This window comes from Podarcis muralis, chromosome 9 (assembly GCF_964188315.1).
Source record: "Podarcis muralis chromosome 9, rPodMur119.hap1.1, whole genome shotgun sequence".
NCBI lineage: Eukaryota > Metazoa > Chordata > Lepidosauria > Squamata > Lacertidae > Podarcis > Podarcis muralis.
In genome coordinates, this window is record NC_135663.1 from 1,837,786 (window position 1) to 1,857,401 (window position 19,616).

Below are 19,616 nucleotides of genomic sequence, written 5' to 3' on the forward strand. Positions count from 1 at the left end.
GGGGAACATGTGCCAATGGCTTTAGATACCTATTGGGTCCATAAATTACCATATAGCGTATATTCAACACAAAAAAGCGACAATTTGTTGTCGACAAAGGACAGCTGGACATATAAAGGTCCCCATTATCTTCAGTAGCTTAGGGCCTCATCAAACCTAAATCCGGCCCTGCCCAGATGTTTAGAAAACTGGTTTCAACTTTCCAAAAGTTATTTTAACTTTTCGAAAGCCTTTGATCATTGTTGACCGTTCCTCTTGTTTTATCTTTTTTGGAAACCACTTTGAGGGTTCTTTGCATAGAAGCAAGTTGTTAAATATTCGGAAAAAGTCAGAAGCCCAAGGCAGTATAAGTTCCTCAGCTAAGTTTATTCAACATTTGTCAGTGACAACAGCTCACTCATAGGAACATAAGAACCAAACAGACTGGACAACACAATAATAAACCTGAGCATGAACTCACCATTGACAGTTGAATGTGCTTAATTGTCATTAGAATGTTCGTCTACCATTAGAACGTGCCTTGTAACATAAAATGTGTTAAACCCAATAACACAAGTGATGTGTAAACTTTACGAAATGAACAAACACGGGGCAAGGCCCTCACCTCCTCCGCCATGGATTTCAGCCTGGAGAGCCAGTCCTCCGCCTGGTCCAGCACCATCTGCAGGTCTGAGTCTTCATGCTTCAACCTCAGAGCCGCCTCGACAATCTGGTTGAGATTGGTGCTGCGGAAGCGATACAGGAACTTGTCCAGATGGGTGCTGGTTGGCTTCTGGGTGACGTCCACCAGCGGCTGGCTGTGGAGGGCAAAGAGCAGGAGGGAATCACCCCAAGGATTTGCCGAGAAGGACCTCCCAGTGCGAGGCTGACCCCAGAGAGGACATGTTAAGGATAACAGTTTAATTGCATACTAAAATGCAGAGTTTCTGTATGTGCTTAAAACAGCTAGCAAAAAGAAGTACAAAAGCAAACATAGGGAAAGGGGGGGCAGGAAGTGAAGAAGAAAATTGTGTTGGGGGGGAATCTGTATATGATGATAAATGTTTGGGAATATTTTTGGAGATTTAATAAAAATGATAGATCTATAAAGAGAATGCCAGCATGTTTATTGTTGAAAGGTTTGACATTGGAAAATTCCCCTGAGGTACACGAAAGCTCACTGAGTGTTTAGCAGGCTAATAATTAACTCAATAACTCAAAGTAATTTGGACAGATTTGTAAAAATCTGAAAACTAATAAAAATATATTAAAAAATAAAAAACTAAACTGTTAGCGTTTTCTGCTAGTTTACATGTGAGTGTTTAACCTTAGATCACATGATCAAGGCATTCAATTGCAAATCTCCATTTTGAAGGGAGTTGTCTTGGTCTTTTATTCCTGGGCAAAGTCAAAGAAGGATGTGCTAATGATGCCTCTCGAGGAGAAACAGTCTCAGGCTGGAATGCAGGCAGATGGAGGCTGTAAGGAGAGAGACTTTTGAATCTAGCTCTGTTTGGAATTATATTATATATCTAAAGGAGATGCTGAGCCCATGCTTTGCAAAGCATAGAATCATTTGGATGTACCATTGATTTGGTTTTGTACCTGTTTGGGAGAAGTTTTAGTTAGTAAATCTTTGCATCATATTTCTGGGTCTGGACAATTCGTATTTCCAAAAGGAGTCCGTTTTTATACATCCAATTGCTTCAAACTGTGCAAGATTAATATTTGCAATAGGTTGGTGCTCCTCCCTGCCAGAGCTCTGTAGCAGAACATCTTGCAAGCATCTCAGGGGGGGGGTGTTCATTTATCTTGCTTTTAGTGCTGAGATACTTATTATTCTGAATTGCATTGTGATCTTTTTATCATATAAGCTGGAAACTTTCAGAAGCTTTGCTTGGAAAGGTGGACTACAAGCATCTTGAGTCAGCATTTCTTTTTGATTGAACAAACCAAAGTAGAATTGGTTGCCTTCCTGTACAAATCTGAAATCTTTCCACCCTTCATGCCTCTATCTGATATCTTCCTTTCTTTGCCCTCCATTGGAAATGCACTTTGCATGCGCCTAGATACACCCTTTCCTTTATCACAAAATTTGGAAAAGCGTGAATTTCAAAGGACAGTTCTACAGTGGTGCCCCGCAAGACGAATGCCTCGCAAGACGAAAAACTCGCTAGACGAAAGGGTTTTCGGTTTTTTAGTCGTTCCACAATACAAATTTCCCTATGGGCTTGCTTCGCAAGACAAAACGTCTTGCGAGTTCTTGCGAGTTTGTTTCCTTTTTCTTAAAGCCGCTAAGCCGTTAATAGCCGCTAAGCCGCTAAGCCGTTAATAGCCGCTAAGCCGCTAATAGCCGTGCTTCGGAGACGAAAAAACCGCAAGACGAAGAGACTCGCGGAACGGATTAATTTCGTCTTGCGAGGCACCACTGTATTCCCATCAACTTATTGGATTCAAGAAGGTAAAGACAACAAGGGCATTGGAACTGGATCAGTCCAAAGGGACCCATCTAACCTAGCATCCTGTTCAGATACCTGTCAGAAACCCCAGCCCTGCTCCCGAGTAAATGTGCATAGGCTCATAGTCTTTAAAAAAAAAAAATGAACCTATGGCGCCTGGTGTTACCAGTTAGCTCCCATCCAAGTACTAACCAACCATAATTCTGCTTAGTTTCCAAGATCAGACATGTTCGGATTGATAAGGCCACAGGTGCTTTTTTCAAATTAAATTCTTTCAACATATAAAACAACAGGATAGAGTTTTAAAAAAATGAAATACCCCACCCTAACCCGGAAGCTGGCGTTCAGGCGATACAGGTCCAATTAAAGCCAAAGGACTTCTTATCCCAGACTATAGGTAAAGCTAAAGGGACCCCTGACCATTAGGTCCAGTTGTGACCAACTCTGGGGTTGCAGCGTTCATCTCGCTTTATTGGCTGAGGGAGCCGGCGTACAGCTTCCGGGTCATGTGGCCAGCAGGACTAAGCCGCTTCTGGCGAACCAGAGCAGCGCACGGAAACGCCGTTTACCTTCCCGCCGGAGCGGTACCTATTTATCTACTTGCACTTTGATGTGCTTTTGAACTGCTAGGTTGGCAGGAGCAGGGACTGAGCAATGGGAGTTCACCCTGTCGCAGGGATTCAAACAGCCAACCTTCTGATTGGCAAGTCCTAGGTTCTGTGGTTTAACCCACAGCGCCACCCACGTCCCAGACTATGCTTTGCATCAAATGCAACAAACATTTTAAGTTTTATTAAATGAGGGGGGGGGGTCCTCTGTTTTCAGCTTTGTCCGTAATAGAGCTCTGCCATTCCGTTGTAAAGGAGCCTTTGGGCTTGGAGCCTCGTTCCAATTTTATTTCAGGCTTTAATTCCCCCCCAAGTGCTGTCTGCCTCTTGCAACAATTTGTCAAGGAACCACCCTCTGAGTTCTTCCAGGATCTCCTGGCTCTGAGCTGCAAGGAGAAGAGAACTTAGCAAAGGTTTGAGCTGAAAGCGAAGACCATCTCCCGTGAAAAGATGGAAAGGAGCCAACTCTGGACACTGAGACATCTTTTGTCCAGTAATTGCATGTTATTTGGACCAAAACTACCCTGCATTGAGCAACCGCCGCCTTCCCTGCTGTTGCCATCGACACGACATCATTTCCGCTTCTCCCAGGACAGCTGCTGTGGCTCAGTGATTTATTCCAAGCGGAAGCGACAGACCACAGGGCAGGGGGGGAGAGAGGGAGTCCAGGAGCCCAGCCTGCATAAAACGCCGGCTTGGCAGCTTCGCCAGCGATATCTCCCCCCGTTTAATTGAGTTTTTCTTGGAAGGAGGCTTCCCTCCGGGAAAGCGAAGTCCCGGGAATTGACCCAGGTCACGTATGACACACGCGCAGCAGACTTGGGGGTGTCTTGGGCCTTCTGCAAACAAGCACGTCTTGCATCAGTGAGGGGAAATCAATGAGGGGGGCAAAGAGAGAGAGAGAGCAAGAGAAGCTCCTTCTGGGGGGCTCAAAAAAAACACCACACCAGGAGCTGGAAAGATGCAATGACACACATCCCACGTATCGAGCAATTTGTTCCTGGAGCGTTTCCAGCTTTGCCCCTTGGACTTTGCCAGCGGCTCCCAGTTAGCTTTTGCCTAATCCAGGGTTTGGGGATGCAGGTGGCGCTGTGGGTTAAACCACTGAGCCTTGGGCCTGCTGATCGGAAGGTGGGCGGTTAGAATCCCCGCGACGGGGTGAGCTCCTGTTGTTCGGTCCCACAGCTCCTGCCCACCCAGCAGTTCGAAAGCACGTCAAAGTGCAAGTAGATAAATAGGTACCGCTCCAGCGGGAAGGTAAACAGCGTTTCTGTGTGCTGCTCTACTTTGCCAGAAGCAGCTTAGTCCTGCTGGCCACATGACCCGGAAGCTGTACGCCGGCTCCCTCGGCCAGTAAAGCGAGATGAGTGCTGCAACCCCAGAGTCGGTCACGACTGGACCCAATGACAGGTGGCTATCCAAGCTCTGCTTCAAAACCTCTGAGAAGACAGAGTCCAGCACCTCTGTTGAGTTACAATCTCCTTTTGTGGGGATTGGCTGAGGAGGCCTGGCCAGATCGACGGGGTATAAGTAATAAGTAGTTGTTGTTGTTAACAATTTTATTATTATTATCATCAGTTATTTTATTTTTATTTTTATTATCAATATTATTATTATCAATTTATTTATTTATTTATTATCACCATTTTTATTATTATTATTATTATTATCATCATCAATTATTTATTTATTATTATTATTATTATTATTATTATTATTATTATTATTATCCCTTCTGCTCATTTGTAGCCCTCTTCAAATATCTGAAACACATATCTGCTTCTCCAGAAGGGAGGACCCAAACCAACAGATTCAAAGGAAGAGAAAGGAGATTCTGTCTCCACATTAGGAAGAATTTTCTGGCAGTTAAGAGCTGCTTGACAGTGGAAGAGACTCCCTCAGGAGGTGATCGACTCTCCTTCCTTGGAGGTTTATAAGCAGAGGTTGAATGGCCATCTGTCAGGGATGCTTGAGCTGAGATTCCTGCATTGCAGCGGGTTGGACTGGATGACCCCTGGGGTCCCCTCCCACTTGACCATTCTTTGATTCCATGAGATAAGCTTGCATGGACCAAAGCCTGCTTCACCTTTGTTAAATTTTTCAGGCGATGCAAGACGCCTTTCGTTGCAAGAGACCAGCACACACACACCCTTCTCTCTCAGTCTCTCTCTGCATGCTGGAATATGTGATACTCCTTAAACACACAGAAGCCTACAGGGCACGAATGTGCACCCAAGACCCAAGAACTCTTTGGGGGGAGAGGGGGGAATTTTGTAAGGCACACTGCCTCTTCAAAGGGGAAACGACCACAATCCTTGCAGGTCCTTATGGTTTTTCTTGCAAACCTGTCAAGAACGAGCAATAGATGCCCAGTTAGCAGACCCTCCAAGAGTCCCTATTTTCCAGGGACGCCCCTGATTTTAAGAAGCCATCCTTGTTTCTGATTTGATCCCTCATTTCCTTAGGACGTCCCTATTTTCATGGGAGAAATGTTGGAACGTATGGAGTTATCCGACCCCCGAGTCATCTGTGGGGGTGGCCTCAGGGTTCTGTCCTCTCCCCCATGCTTTTCAACATCTACATGCAGCTGCTGGGAGAGATCATCAGGGGGTTTGGGTTGGGTGTTCATCAATATGCAGATGATACCCAGCTCCACCTCTTTTTCAAATCAGAACCAGTGAAGGCAGTGAAGGTCCTGTGTGAGTGTCTGGAGGCGGTTGAAGGATGGATGGTGGCTGACAGATTGAGGTTGAATCCTGACAAGACAGAAGTACTGTTTTAGGGGACAGGAGGCGGGCTGGTGTGGAGGACTCCCTGGTCCTGAATGGGGTCACTGTGTCCCTGAAGGACAAGGTGCGCACCCTGGGAGTCATTCTGGACTCACAGCTGTCCATGGAGGTGCAGGTCAATTCTGTGTCCAGGACAGCTGTCTACCAGCTCCACCTGGTATGCAGGATGAGACCCTACCTGCCCGCAGGCTGTCTCGCCAGAGTGGTGCATGCTCTGGTTATCTCTCACTTGGACTACTGCAATGCGCTCCACGTGGGGCTACCTTTGAAGGTGACCCGGAAACTACAACTAATCCAGAATGCGGCAGCTAGACTGGTGACTGGGAGCAGCCACTGAGACCACATAACACAGGTCTTGAAAGACCTACATTGGCTCCCAGTACGTTTCCGAGCACAATTCAAAGTGTTGGTGCTGACCTTTAAAGTTCTAAACGGCCTTGGCCCAGTAGACCTGAAGGAGCGTCTCCACCCCCATTGTTCTGCCCAGACACTGAGGTCCAGCTCCGAGGGCCTTCTGGCGGTTCCCTCACTGCGAGAAGCCAAGTTACAGGGAACCAGGCAGAGGGCCTTCTCGGTGGTGGCGCCCTCCCTGTGGAACGCCCTCCCATCAGATGTCAAAGAGATAAACAACTACCAGACTTTTAGAAGACATCTAAAGGCAGCCCTCTTTAGGGAAACTTTTAATGTTTAACAGACTACTGTATTTTAATACTTTGTTGGAAGCCGCCCAGAGTGGCTGGGGAAACCCAGCCAGATTGGCAGGGTATAAATAATAAATTCTATTCTATTCTATTCTATTCTATTCTATTCTATTCTATTCTATTCTATTCTATTCTGTTCTGAAGGCAGCCCTGTATAGGGAAGTTTAAAAAAAAAATGTTTAATGTTTTATTATGTTTTTCTATATGTTGGAAACAGCCCAGAGCAGCTGGGGCAACCCTGTCAGATGGGTGCGGTATAAAAAGTACAATTATCATTATGCGACGGGACGTCCCTATTTCCATGGTAGAAATGTTGGAGGGTAGGGAGTTATCTGACCCCTGAGCCGTCTGAAGGCAATCCTGTAGAAGGAAGCTTTAAAAAAATATGTTTTATTATGTTTATACCAGAGTGGCTGGGGAAACCCAGTCAGATGGGAGGGGTATAAATTATCATTCTGCAGTAGGACGTTCCTGTTTTCCTGGGAGAAATGTTGGAGGGTATGAGTTAGGAACCAGTCATGAGGCCGTGAACTGGAGGCGGCTGTCTGCCCCCGCCCCCCAATTGAGGGTCTGCCCCGAAACACAATGAGGCCATTCAGGTAGGCAGCCCACCGAGTGGAAATTTACGACCTGCCTCAAGTATCGCTTTTTCAAATCCGTGCCTTGGCTCGGCCGATGCTCCCAGCCAGAAGGAGGGCATTCTTTGCTGCCAGGGACCCCCTCCAACCCAAACAACCCGGCTCGTAACAACCCCACAGAAAGAGGCTGGCGGCCCCACAGACCCCTACCTGCAGTCCGCGATGACCTCATCGATCAGCCGTGCGACAAGGGTGTCCAGGTCGCCCACGGAGCACTTGGCTTTGATGGCCAGCTGGACCAGTGCCAAGTTCTCTTCCTACATTGGGGAGAAAGGGGGGGGGGACACCACTGGAGTCACACATGCACACAGACCACTAGGCAAGACTGCCAGCTTGTGGGTGCACAAGCCGGGGGGGGGGCTGTGTTGCAGGAATTTATGTATAGGTTGGGGGGGTTGCCCCTCCAGCAGATATCATGCACATGCAGCCCACTACCAAAATCAGTACAATCGCTTTTGTGACTTGTCCCCACAAAACACTTCATCACAGTTTCTTCCTAGCTATTCAAAGGGCCTCTGCTGCACAATACCAAATGTAAGAATTCACTGATAAATGTATCTCTGTACTGGGAAAACTTCAGAAATTCCTATAGACATGTGAGATCAGCTACTCAGCAGCCCCTCTGTCTGAGGGATAATTCCTGGCCTCCTGATACCTGAGTGCCAGACAGGTAGCCATTCCAGAAAGAACAAACCCAGATGAAGACCAAAGGGTGTGATTAACGTGGCTGGGAAACAGGGAAATGTAAATATCTCTTTTGTTACACTTGATGGGTGTTTGGTGTAGGGCAAGGAGAACCATGGGGCAGGATGCTCAGATTCCTGCCACCAGACCTCCCCTTTCATGATATAACTGTGATGTATGAGTGATGTAGTTTGGGGGGGTGTAACATGGGGATTAGCAGCTAATAAATGTTTGGGAGGCTCTTTTGTTCGGGGCTTCCATCTTCTTTCACCTGGTGGCAGGTGGGAGTCCTATCATGACAGTCTTCAATCAAGACCAAGCCTACTGGCTGCGGTTTTGCTCTGGTATTCCTGGCTGGTGTCCTTGTTTTTTGTCCAAGGGAGCCCTCAGATTTCTCCATTAACAGCTGGAAGTGCCTTTGAGCGGCTGCTTCACCAGCTACGGCTGTCCCTGGACATGGAGAGATTTGCCACAGCAGCTCATGTGCTGGTTGTCCCAAGTCTGGGTTGCTGCAATGCGCTCCATGGGGGGCTTCCCTGGTGCTGCAGCGAGGGCAGGATGCTGCAGCCCAATTGCTGACAGGAGGGAGGCCTTGGTAGCATCTCAGGGGGGCACTGCTTGGCAAACTCAGACCCTCCCAGGGGTCCCTGTTTTCCAGGGATGTCCCTGATTTAGAGAAGCCGTCCCGGTTTCTGATTTGATTCCAGAATGTCCCACTTTTCCTTAAAGGTAAAGGGACCCCTGACGGTTAGGTCCAGTTGTGGCCGACTCTGGGGTTGCGGTGCTCATCTCGCTTTATTGGCCGAAGGAGCCAGCGTACAGCTTCTGGGTCATGTTAATCGGAGACGTTTCCGGCACTCACCAGCCGGTCCGCGGCACCACAGAGGCGGTTCTGCACGTCGGTCCTGTGGCTGATGTCTTCCCAGTAGGAGGAAAGGACCACCACCGGTTTCACGTTGCCCCACGGCAGGTAGTAATACTGACAGCCTACAGGGATGGAAAACACCAAAAAGCCCCCAGCCAGTGAGACAAAGAGATGGAGACACAGATATATCTGACTTTCTGACAGATCAGGCCAATGGCCCATCTAGTCCACACCCTCCAACATTTCTGCAATGAAAATAGGGATGTTCTCTTCCGTGATAATAATCTTACTATTGATACCCCGCCCATTTGACTCTGGGCAGCTTCTAACATATATTAAAATATAATAAAAGGTTAAACATTTCAGAAAAAAACCCTATCCAGGGTTGCCTTCCGATGTCTTCTGAAGGTTTTATAGCTTGGGGGTCCTTGGCTTGGGGGGGGGGGTCACATAACCGCATCCCCTCCAGCATTTCTCCAATGAAAATAGGGGCGTCCTAAGGAAATCAGGACATTCTGGGATCAGATCAGAAACCGGGACGGCTTCTGTAAATCCCGGACTGTCCCTGGAAAATTGAGGCCCTTGGAGGGTCTGCTAGTGCAGCTTCCTCTTCTCCCAGGAGCCAAGCAGATATCCTAACGGGAAACCGGCAAGCGGGATTCGAACACAAGAGCGACACTCTTCCCCTCCTGCTGTTTCCAGAAACTGGGATTCGGAAGCACTGAGGCCTCCGACTGCGGAGGGCAGAGCAGAGCCATCTCGGCTAGGAGCCATCGATAGCCGTCTTCTCCATGAATTTGCCCAATCCTCTTTTAAAGCCGTCTGAGATGGTGTCCACTTCCAGTGGGAGGGAGTTCTGCAGGTTAACCACAGCTAAAGAATCCCTGGTACTGTTTGACAGTAGAGTGGCCTCCCTCAAAGGTGGCAGATTCTTCCTCCTTGATGGAAATGTTGGGTGGCCGCCTCTCCGGGCCCATTGAGCTGTGGTGCCTGCATTCCAGGGGTTGGACTAGATGACCCTCAGGGAACCCTTCCGACCGCACAATTGTGCGATTCTATAAAGCAATTCTATAAAACCTGATCGTTCCCTGCAGCAGGACCTGACTTTGGAACTCCCTGCCACTTGATCCCAAGCAAGCGCCTTCACTGCCCGCTTTTTGGCACCTGCTAAAAGCCTTCTTGCTTAGACAAGACAAGCCAGACGCTTAGAAAGTTTGTAGGAGTTTTTAATCTGTTTTAGTCTGTTCTGTTTAGTCCTTACCGTCAAACACGGCCCGGCTGTACTGGGTGGTGGAGGCCAGAGGGAGGCAGGTGCTGTCAAACTTGTTGCCATAGTTGCCCACGCTGACCTCAAACTGGATGGCATCGTCCACGTTCTGCAACATGGTGGCCGAATAGAAGGCGGCAAAGAGAGAGTATTTCCTCCGGCGAAGGTACTTCTGCCATGCGGGGAAGAGGAAGGAGACAGACGGCATGGATCGGGCCCGCCAGACTCTTGTAAGACCCAGAAATCGGGGCGTGGCAGTGCGGTGCAGTGGTTAGAGTGCTGGGCGTGGAACCCGGAAGAACGGGGTTCAAATTCCCACTCGGGGGGCTGGCCGCTACCTCCCTCTCAGCCTAACCCTACCTTGCACGGTTGGTGTTGCGAGGATATTATGGGGGGAAGAGAAGCATGGACGCCACCTTGTGCTTTCCTCGGGGGAAATGCTGGTAATAATAATAATAATAATAATAATAATAATAATAATAATAATCCACCTCCCCAAGGGCCAGCTAGTCCTGAAAGCGGGAAGAGAGTCGCTGCAGAGACAAAAGCACTTTTGCGTTTTCTTATTATTAGAAATGTAAAGCTGGAAGGCCTACGCAAGGATCATATGATTATGATTAATTATCATTAAATCAAACTTAGGAGTCACTTTTCCTTTTTTGCAAAACTCTCTTCTCCTCAAAATCTCATGCCGCAATCGACCTGCTGGTCTTTAAGGTGCTACGAGACTTTTCATATCCGGAAACTGGCTGCCAGAAGCAGCGCCTGGGTGCAAATTGTCGAAATGTCTGGGAAAATGCAACCCCTGTTTGGGGTGATTCCCCTTAGAAATAGCTCCAAAACCTCATTTTTTTTCAAGATTTTCAACAACTTTAGGCAAAAGACTTTGGTCTTTTCCTTGTGTTGGGATTCTGCTGCGAGCGCCCGGCCCACCGGCCTCAAGAGGGACCTCTGGGTGATTCTTCTATTTCCTTTTTTAGAATTTTATTGATAAATGCGATACTTACAAACACAAACCAGAACACTAAACAAACATATTATACATAGATACATACACCTCTTGACTTACCATATTTTTCGCTTTATAAGACTCACTTTTTCCCCTCCTAAAAAGTAAGGGGAAATGTGTGTGCGTCTTATGGAGCGAATGCAGGCTGCGCGGCTATCCCAGAAGCCAGAACAGCAAGAGGGATTGCTGCGCAGCGCTCCCTCTTGCTGTTCTAGCTTCTGGCCCTTCTCCCTCCTCGGGGAAAAGCCTGCAAGCGCCGCACACACGCTCCAAGTGGCTCGTCAAAGGGAGCGCTGAGCAGAGCCTGGGATGCATACAGGCTCTGCTCAGCACTTCCTTTAAATAATATTTTTTTTCTTGCATTCCCCCTCTAAAAACTAGGTGCGTCTTATGGTCAGGTGCGTCTTATGGAACGAAAATAATATTACAAAAAAAGAAAACAAACAGAGTATCTTTGTTTTCTCTGGGTGATTCTTCCATCCTTCGAGACCCAGAAGGAACTTCTGGGTTTTTTCCCTGATGAACATAAGTGGGTCAGACCAGAAGAATATATTTTAAAACACAACTGGAAGAATATATTTTTTAAAAAAAAAACCACAGAGAGAGAGAGAGAGACAGACACACACACACACACACACACACACACACACACACCAGGAGTTTGCAAGGTGGATGGCAGGGAATGGCAGCTCTGTGATGTCTCTGGGAAGACCTGGCCTTGTGTCCGGAAGGGAAGGGGGTGTCCTGGGGGGGGGGGGCTTACCTCCACCAGCAGAATGTCATCGGGAGGGATGTCCCCGACCTTCTGCTCCACATGGTCCACCAACTTGGTCTCCAGCTCCACCAGCAACCGGCCGCGATAAGCCACCCCTTCTCCCTGGGGAGGGTGGAGGAGAAGAGATCTAGCCAAGTCCTCCAACATTTCTCCCATGGAAAGAGGGACATCCCATTGCATCAGGATAATTTCCCCATTTATAACCCCCCACCCCATCTCATTGGGTTGCCCCAGCCGCTCTGGGCAGCTTCCAACATATAGAAAAACATAACGCAACATTAACTTCCCTATACAAGGCTGCCTTCAGACGGCTCGGGGGTCAGATAACTCCATCATTTCTCCCATAAAAATAGGGGTTTCCAGAAAGTGGCCGTCCGAATCATGGAAGCTTCTGGTTGGAAGGGACCCTGAGGGTCATCCAGACCAAGCCCCTGCAATGCAGGACTATGCGTCTGCCCCATGCTGGAATCGAACCTATAACCTTGCCATACAGGGACCATGACGCATTGCTGCCTCCAGCTGTGGAGGCTGGGCAGAACCATGGTGGGTTGCCATATGTCCAGATTTTCCTGGACATTACCAGAAAATCCAGGGGGGATTTCCGAAAAGCGGTGGCTTGTCCTGGATCTTCGGCAACCTAACCTAAAATGCTCAACAAAACTTGGGTTATTTCTCAACAACTTTGGGAATTTTCTCAGCCGTTTGGTTGTGTCCGGATTTTCAATTCTGGAAATAGGGCAGCCTGAGGCTAGCTATTCTATACTGCATCAGTTATCCCTGCTAGTGAGTTGTAGGTAAAGGGACCCCTGACCATTAGGTCCAATCGTGGCCGACTCTGGGGTTGCAGTGCTCATCTCGCTTTATTGGCCGAGGGAGCTGGCGCACAGCTTCTGGGGCATGTGGCCAGCAGGACTAAGCCGCTTCTGGCGAACCAGAGCAGCGCACGGAAACGCCATTTACCTTCCCGCTGGAGCGGTACCTATTTATTGACTTGCACTTCGTGCTTTCAAACTGCTAGGTTTGCAGGAGCAGGGACCGAGCCACGGGAGCTCACCCCGTCACGGGGATTCGAACTACCAACCTTCTGATCAGCAAGCCCTAGGCTCCCCTTAGTGAGTTGTATTTTTTGCATTTATTGATTTGGGGTTTTCTTTTCCTCTCAGGCTCCCCTGGATGCAATACCCACATTCAAAGATTCCTGTGCTTAAAATCCTGCTGTTTTCCGGGTTTCCTCTCCTGACTTTTGCACTTGACCAGGAAGAGATGCTCCGGCAGTGATGTGGACGGGGAAGAGAACGTCCCTCTTTCCACGCGAGGAAATGTCGGAGGCTATGCCACAGCGTTTATCTCCATTTAGGGCGTCCGGTCGCACCCCGGACGCTTCTCCCAACTTTCCTCACCTTTCCCAGGTTGAGCTCCTCGTAGGGGTCCGGAAATCCCGTGAACTCCCTGGGGCTGCCGTACAGGTTGACGTAACAGGGGCCAAAGGTGGGCAGGAAACCCAGCGCATCGTCGACTGCAGGGAGACCGAGAGGGTGAGACAGGAGGCAGGAGCAGCGATGGCTTGAGAAACGTGGACTTTTCTGGACTGACCGGTGAGCTGGAAGGGGGCCGAAGCAAGCAGAGCGCCAGCACCCACCCAAAAGAACCACACAAAGGGTGCTCCACTAGCATGAAGGGGGCCATGTCCCAGGACACCAAATTTCTGTAAAACTCATTTGTTTGTCTATTTGCTTGCTTGCTCACTTGTTTCAGTAAATCTGCATGCCATTTGATTGTAAAGCGATTTGCAGAAAAACAACAACAACAAAACAGCCACATTTTCACTAAGGTCTCAGGTACCTCAGTTCAAAGACAGCATTTTGAATGTGTTTATAAACATGCAACACCAGATGGCGCCAGAGAGCATTAAAATATTACACATGTTTTTCCATAGGGTTTTTTCCCCCTTTCATTAAAGGTAAAGGGGCCCCTGAACATTAGGTCCAATCACGGATGACTCTGGGGTTGCGGCGCTCATCTCGCTTTACTGGCCAAGGGAGCCGGCGTCCAGCTTCCGGGTCATGTGGCCAGCAGGACTAAGCCGCTTCTGGCGAACCAGAGCAGCACACGGAAATGCCGTTACCTTCCCACCGGAGCGGTACCTATTGATCTACTTGCACTTTGACGTGCTTTCGAACTGCTATGTTGGCAGGAGCAGGGACCAAGCAACGGGAGTTCAGCCCATCGCGGGGATTCAAACCGCCGACCTTCTGATCGGCAAGCCCTCTAGGCTCTGTGGTTTAACCCACAGCGCCATCCGCGTCCCCTCGCCTTTCATTACAACAATCTAATTAATGACTTATTTATAGCGTTTTTTCCTATGTGCAGATCCACCCTAAGAAAAATTAAGAAAAACAATTTCATTCTGTAAGTTAAAACTTTTCAGGTTTTGTTGGGCTGATTGCTTTTTTTAACAATCAAGCAGCATTAAAATTTTACAAAATAGATAAATGAGTAATAAAACAGAACAAAGCAGCCATTACAGTTGGAGCCGGGACAGTAAAAAGCCAGACGTACTGCTAAAACTACTAACAGCAGCAAAACAGAGCATTGCACACAATTTTTAAAAAGAAGTCCGGATTTTGAGCATGCCCCAAACACGAGTATTGGTGTCGAGTGCGAAAGGGATGCCAAGTTTGCACGTGCAAAGGAACATACTGTTGTTGGCTTGGAAAGGCTTCACAGGGACAGGAAACTCCTCTGAGGTGCAAAGAAACGGGAGAGAAACCAGAATGTTAGGATCTCCAGGTCTCGGGGACAGAATCCGCACCCAGGATTCAGGAAAGGGGAGGTGGTAAGACTAGAACTCGTGAACCAAAGAAGGGCAAAGGAGGAGAGGAGTTAAAAAGAAGCCAGGCATGGGGTCTGGGGGCTCCTAAACCCCACGTCTCCAAGTGTGGGCACAGAAGGGACCCAAAGGGTCATTTAGCCCAACCCAATGTAGGAATCCCAGCTAACATGGCGCTTTGAAGCCCCGATGCTTCCAAGCACTGCACACTGGTCTAGGCAAGCATCAACAACCAGCTGATTAATAATAATAATAATAATAATAATAATAATAATAATAATAATAATTTTATCATTTCTACCCCACCCACCTGGCTGGGTTGACCCAGGACTCAGCTACATTACGAAAGAAACAACAATTAGAATGTACTATAAACATGCAACACCAGAGGGCGCCAGAGAGCAGGAAATTTTTATTATCATTTTTCCATAGGGTTTTTTTGCAAAAGGATCTAATTTCTGACTTAATTAAAGTCTGTGTGTTTTCTGTGTGTGTGTGTAGATCCAGCCCCAGCCACTCTGAGCCACTTCCAATACATATAAAAACACAATAAAACGCCAAATATTGATGTTGAGGATTGATTGTTGAGGATTGCAAAGAGCCACGGATTTGCTGAGGGGCTGTGCCTACAAGCTGGCCACATCTTTGGTCCACAGCTCAGAGGTTCCCTATTCCTGCCATGGAGAGAGGTGGGGGTGATTTGGGGGTGGAGGGAATCAAAGAGAGGAAGAACAGCAGGGCAGAAGCTGCCAGATATTAACTGGGGACTCATCCCCAATTACCTGTGGCCTCGTTCTTTTAAGCTCCATGTCCGAAAGCCTCCCCCCCCACACACACACACAAAAACCCACCCTCCAAAGTGCTTCTTTGGATCAAATGTCAATTTGGGTTTTCCGCGCATATGTGTACACTCAGAACTAAAACTAATGTTAAAGTTAAATTTCCCTTAAAAAACCAGAAGCGTTTTTCTGGGTATTACAAGCACTGACATCCCCAAGGGTATAAGAAAATTATTTTTACCATATTTTTTGCCCCATGGGACGCACCGGCCCATAGGACGCACCTAGTTTTTTGGGGGGGAAATAAAGGGGGGAAATTTTATTTCTCCCCCAGGTGCGCTGTGCTAAACCCGAAGCTTGGGGCGTGCGGAGCTCAGCACCCCCAAGCTTCTGGGTGCCGGCAAGGTCTCCACTAGCCGTGGGAGAGTCGCACTGCTCTCCGAGGGCTAGCGGAGCACTGCGCTAAACCCGAAGCTTGGGGCGTGTGGAGCTCAGCCGCCCCAAGCTTCTGGGTGCAAGCAAGGTCTCCGCTAGCCATGGGAGAGCCGCGCGGCTCTCCCACAGCTAGCAGACCGCTGCACTAATCCCGAAGCTTGGGGCATGCGGAGCTCAGCGCGCCCCAAGCTTCTGGGTGCTGGCAAGGTCTCTGCTAGCCGGGGGAGAGCCCCGCGACTTCGCGCGGCTCTCCCCCGGCTAGCGGACCGCTGCGCTAATCCTGAAGCTTGGGGCGTGTGGAGCTCAGCGCGCCCCAAGCTTCTGGGTGCTGGCAAGGTGTCCGCTAGCCGGGGGAGAGCCCCGCGACTTCGCACGGCTCTCCCACAGCTAGCAGACCGCTGCGCTAATCCCGAAGCTTGGGGCGTGCGGAGCTCAGCGCGCCCCAAGCTTCTGGGTGCTGGCAAGGTCTCCGCTAGCCCTGGGAGAGCTGGGTCTCCCATGGCTAGCGGATAGCTTCCTGAAGCCTGGAGAGCGAGAGGGGTCGGTGCGCACTGACCCCTCTCGCTCTCCAGGCTTCAGCGAAAGCCTGCATTCGCCCCATAGGACGCACACACATTTCCCCTTCATTTTTGGAGGGGGAAAAGTGCGTCTTATAGGGCGAAAAATACGGTATATGCAACCTCGGCCGCGAGAGTGCTCATTGCGCCATATTGGAAAAATGACAAACTCCCTATCAGAGTCGAATGGTTACTCAAATTGACAGAATACGCAGAATTAGCCTCCCTTTCGGAAAGAATCAGAGGTAAACCCAGACAAGAGTTCATTCTAGAATGGGGTAATTTCAAAAATTATTTGAAAAATAGCTGTAGCCTACACATGGTAGCTGCCTTTGAATGATTTCTGTAAATTATATATATAATAGGAAATGATATTGAAATAGAAAAGAGAATTTTTATAAATTAATAATGACAAATCAAAGCAATATGTTTAATATAAAGGAAACATGGAGAGGATGGGAAGTCATTGGTTTGTGTAGAAAGCACATAGTTAAAATTGCATGCACCTTTTGTGATATTTTTACTGAAGTGATGATAGTGAAGATGACTAGGTGTTGTATATATATATGGAAAATGAATAATAAAGCTTAGATAAAGAAGAAGGGAAAAATTGGGTTTGCCACAGAGAGCTGTTTGCTCCCATTGAGCTTTAAAGAGTGGCTTTTTGCAGGGAAATCGCCAAAGCAAAAAAGAAAAAAGAGCACTCAGACACAGACTGTGCCTGGGAAAAGAGCAGGGCAAAAGGTAAGTGCGGAGAAGCCCTGGGACATGCCTGGACAGGATTGTCCCAAATGCACGGTAAATGCAACTGGCACAAGTGGAAACTCTGTGCCAACCTCCTGCTAGCAAGAAACCAGTGTGGGTTGAGAGCAGGTGCAATGGGGAGGCTGGTGAAAGCGGAATACAGCCTCCATTCTTGGTCTGATCCTCAGCCTGGGTGGGCTAAAGAAGTCCCTCCCTCTTCACTTTGGAAGTGATGCTCTCTGACCGCCAGGAGAGCTTCAAGTTCAGACTCCAGTTCAGACCCAGGAGCTGAAAGGCCCCCTCTTGCCAGCTCCTTAGCCTTCGCACACACCCCAACTCCGAGGTCAGATGATATGGAGAGCAGTTGAATACCTTCCAGTTCCCCTCCAGGAGCCGAGATCTTCGACATGCAGAGATGGATCGTGCCAATGATGTCGTTGTGAGTGACCCGGTCCCTGGAACAAGAAGGGCTGTTTTTATTTCAGCGTCTTAGATTTGGACTTTGTAGACAGTTTTCGTTTTCTTCTGCTAAAACTCGGAGCTTCCTCTTTGCTGGGGCACCTTCTAAAAGAAGATCCCTCATACCTTTGCAGGGGGTTGGATTAGATCAGTGTTTCCCAACCTTGGGCCTCCAGCTGTTTTTGGACTACGACTCCCATCATCCCTAGCTAGCAAGACCAGTGGTCAGGGATGATGGGAATTGTAGTTCAGAAACAGCTGGAGGCCCAAGGTTGGGAAACACTGGATTAGATTACCCATGTGGGATGTAATCCACTGGGAGCAGTCAAATACAACATTCCTTGTTTTCCTAGAGTGGACATGCAAGGGGATGTTTGGTTCAGCCAGTTGAAACTTCCAGATCCTCCTGGCTGAAGCATCCTTCCCTTGCATGTGACTAGAGGTGGGCGTGACCTTACCTGTCCAGGTAACAAAAGGACGAGTCACACAGCACACCTCTCTCTTTTTCACTTCCTTCTTCGTTGGACCAGCTTTTTAGCTAGGACTGCTCTGCTGGCTCTCGACATGCAGAAGCACTGGGATTATTCCCCCATATGGAGTAGATCCACGTGTACATATTTGTAACTACGTCTGCCTTTAGGAATCCAACTGTGAACTGATGTGAGTAAACTTCTTCTAAAACAAGATCCCTTGTCATTTTGCAGGAGGTTGGACTTGATGACCCTGTTGATAGTCTCACCCAGGGACGCGGACTTATAAAAAATATTGGGGGGGCCCGGGAAAGCTCATGAATAATAAATAAGCTCATGAATATGCAAATAAAGTGGCTCCGGCCCTAAATAGGGCAAGCCACGCCCCCCCAGCCAGCCAATCGGCTGGCTGGGAGGTGTGGCCAGTCGGGATTCCCCTGTTCTCGCGGGGGCCAGGAGGAAGGAAATTCCCCCCGGCAGTGCCTTGGCAGTGGCGGTGGTGCTGCGAAGCAGCGAGGCAGGAGCCCCCGCCCCCGGGGATTCCCTAATCTCGCGGGGGACGGCCGGGGCTCTCCGACTAGGGCGCGCGGCTGGCTGGCTGGCTGGCGAGGGAGCAGGTGGGGAGGAGGCGGGGGACGGCGGCGGCGCTCTGCTGGAAGGGCGCCCGAGATTATTGGGGGGGCTGAGCCCCCCAAAAAATTTTTTTGAGGGGGCTCGAGCCCCCTCAGGCCCCATGGAGTCGGCGCCTATGGTCTCACCCCTCCCATTGCAAGAATCTCCTGATCTGATGTTTTGAGAAAGGAGGGGGCAGAAACTACTCTTCTTTCCCCCCACTCCTGACTGACTGCCTGTGTGTGTGGAGAGAGTCTTATCTATGTAGTGACTAGATGGCTGAATAGGAGCTGTAACACTCGTGCAAGCCAGTAGTTACTTAGTAGTAGCTATTAGAAATAAAAGGAGCTATGCTTCACAGCTAGCTTCCGCGTTATTTATACTCTGCTGAGTCTGGTGCTCACAATTACAGTTGTGGGTCCAGTGCACTGGGACCTGTTTTCCAGGATTGGAAGGTCTCTGAAAGTGCTCCAGTCGCCTAGCCCAGTCCGGGGCAGAACCAGTTATTGAGCTCAGTCACTGCACATCGGTTGAAAGGCGTACTGACAGACCCATGGGGGCTCCTTCTGCAAGAAGATTCCTCGTACCTTTGCAGGGGGTGGACTAGATGACACATGGGGTCCCTTCCAACTCTACAATTCTATTATTCTATGACACACAGAGAGAGGGAGGGAGTCTTGTCCTGCTGCTTCTCCTGGGGGAAACTGCTCTTTAGCACTCAATCGGAGTAAAAAAATGGTAATTCAGATTTCCTCCAGATTGCCCTTTGCTCCCATGTAGCACTGAAAAGTCTCCCTTCCCTGCCCTGTGCCTTAGAGGAGCCCAGAGGCAGAGCGAGGGCCAAGGAGAGCCCAACTCCTGATTCACTCACCAGTCCACCACCCGGATCCTCATCCTCTCACACATGGATGGAAACTACAGAGGGAAACACAAGAGGAGACGGGAGGTCAGGGAGA

The 19,616-nt window shown here is 48.9% G+C and overlaps 1 protein-coding gene across 8 annotated transcripts in view; it reads right to left on the bottom strand.

Moving 5' to 3' along the window:
* The window catches only part of DYSF (dysferlin), a 187,337-nt gene that overhangs the window by 111,242 nt on the left and 56,479 nt on the right, over nt 1–19,616 (bottom strand). For 4 of the 8 annotated variants that reach the window (XM_077933691.1, XM_077933695.1, XM_028744492.2 and 1 more), the window contains exons 15-23: nt 19,532–19,575; nt 17,492–17,574; nt 14,475–14,516; nt 13,175–13,290; nt 11,763–11,876; nt 9,985–10,162; nt 8,721–8,845; nt 7,325–7,431; nt 605–797 (exon numbers count right to left, since the gene is read on the bottom strand). In XM_077933691.1, the coding sequence (XP_077789817.1) occupies nt 605–797; nt 7,325–7,431; nt 8,721–8,845; nt 9,985–10,162; nt 11,763–11,876; nt 13,175–13,290; nt 14,475–14,516; nt 17,492–17,574; nt 19,532–19,575 (1,002 nt within the window). The remainder of the gene's footprint in view (nt 1–604; nt 798–7,324; nt 7,432–8,720; nt 8,846–9,984; nt 10,163–11,762; nt 11,877–13,174; nt 13,291–14,474; nt 14,517–17,491; nt 17,575–19,531; nt 19,576–19,616) is intronic. The other 4 variants (XM_077933693.1, XM_077933697.1, XM_077933696.1 and 1 more) reach the window with 1 other exon arrangement.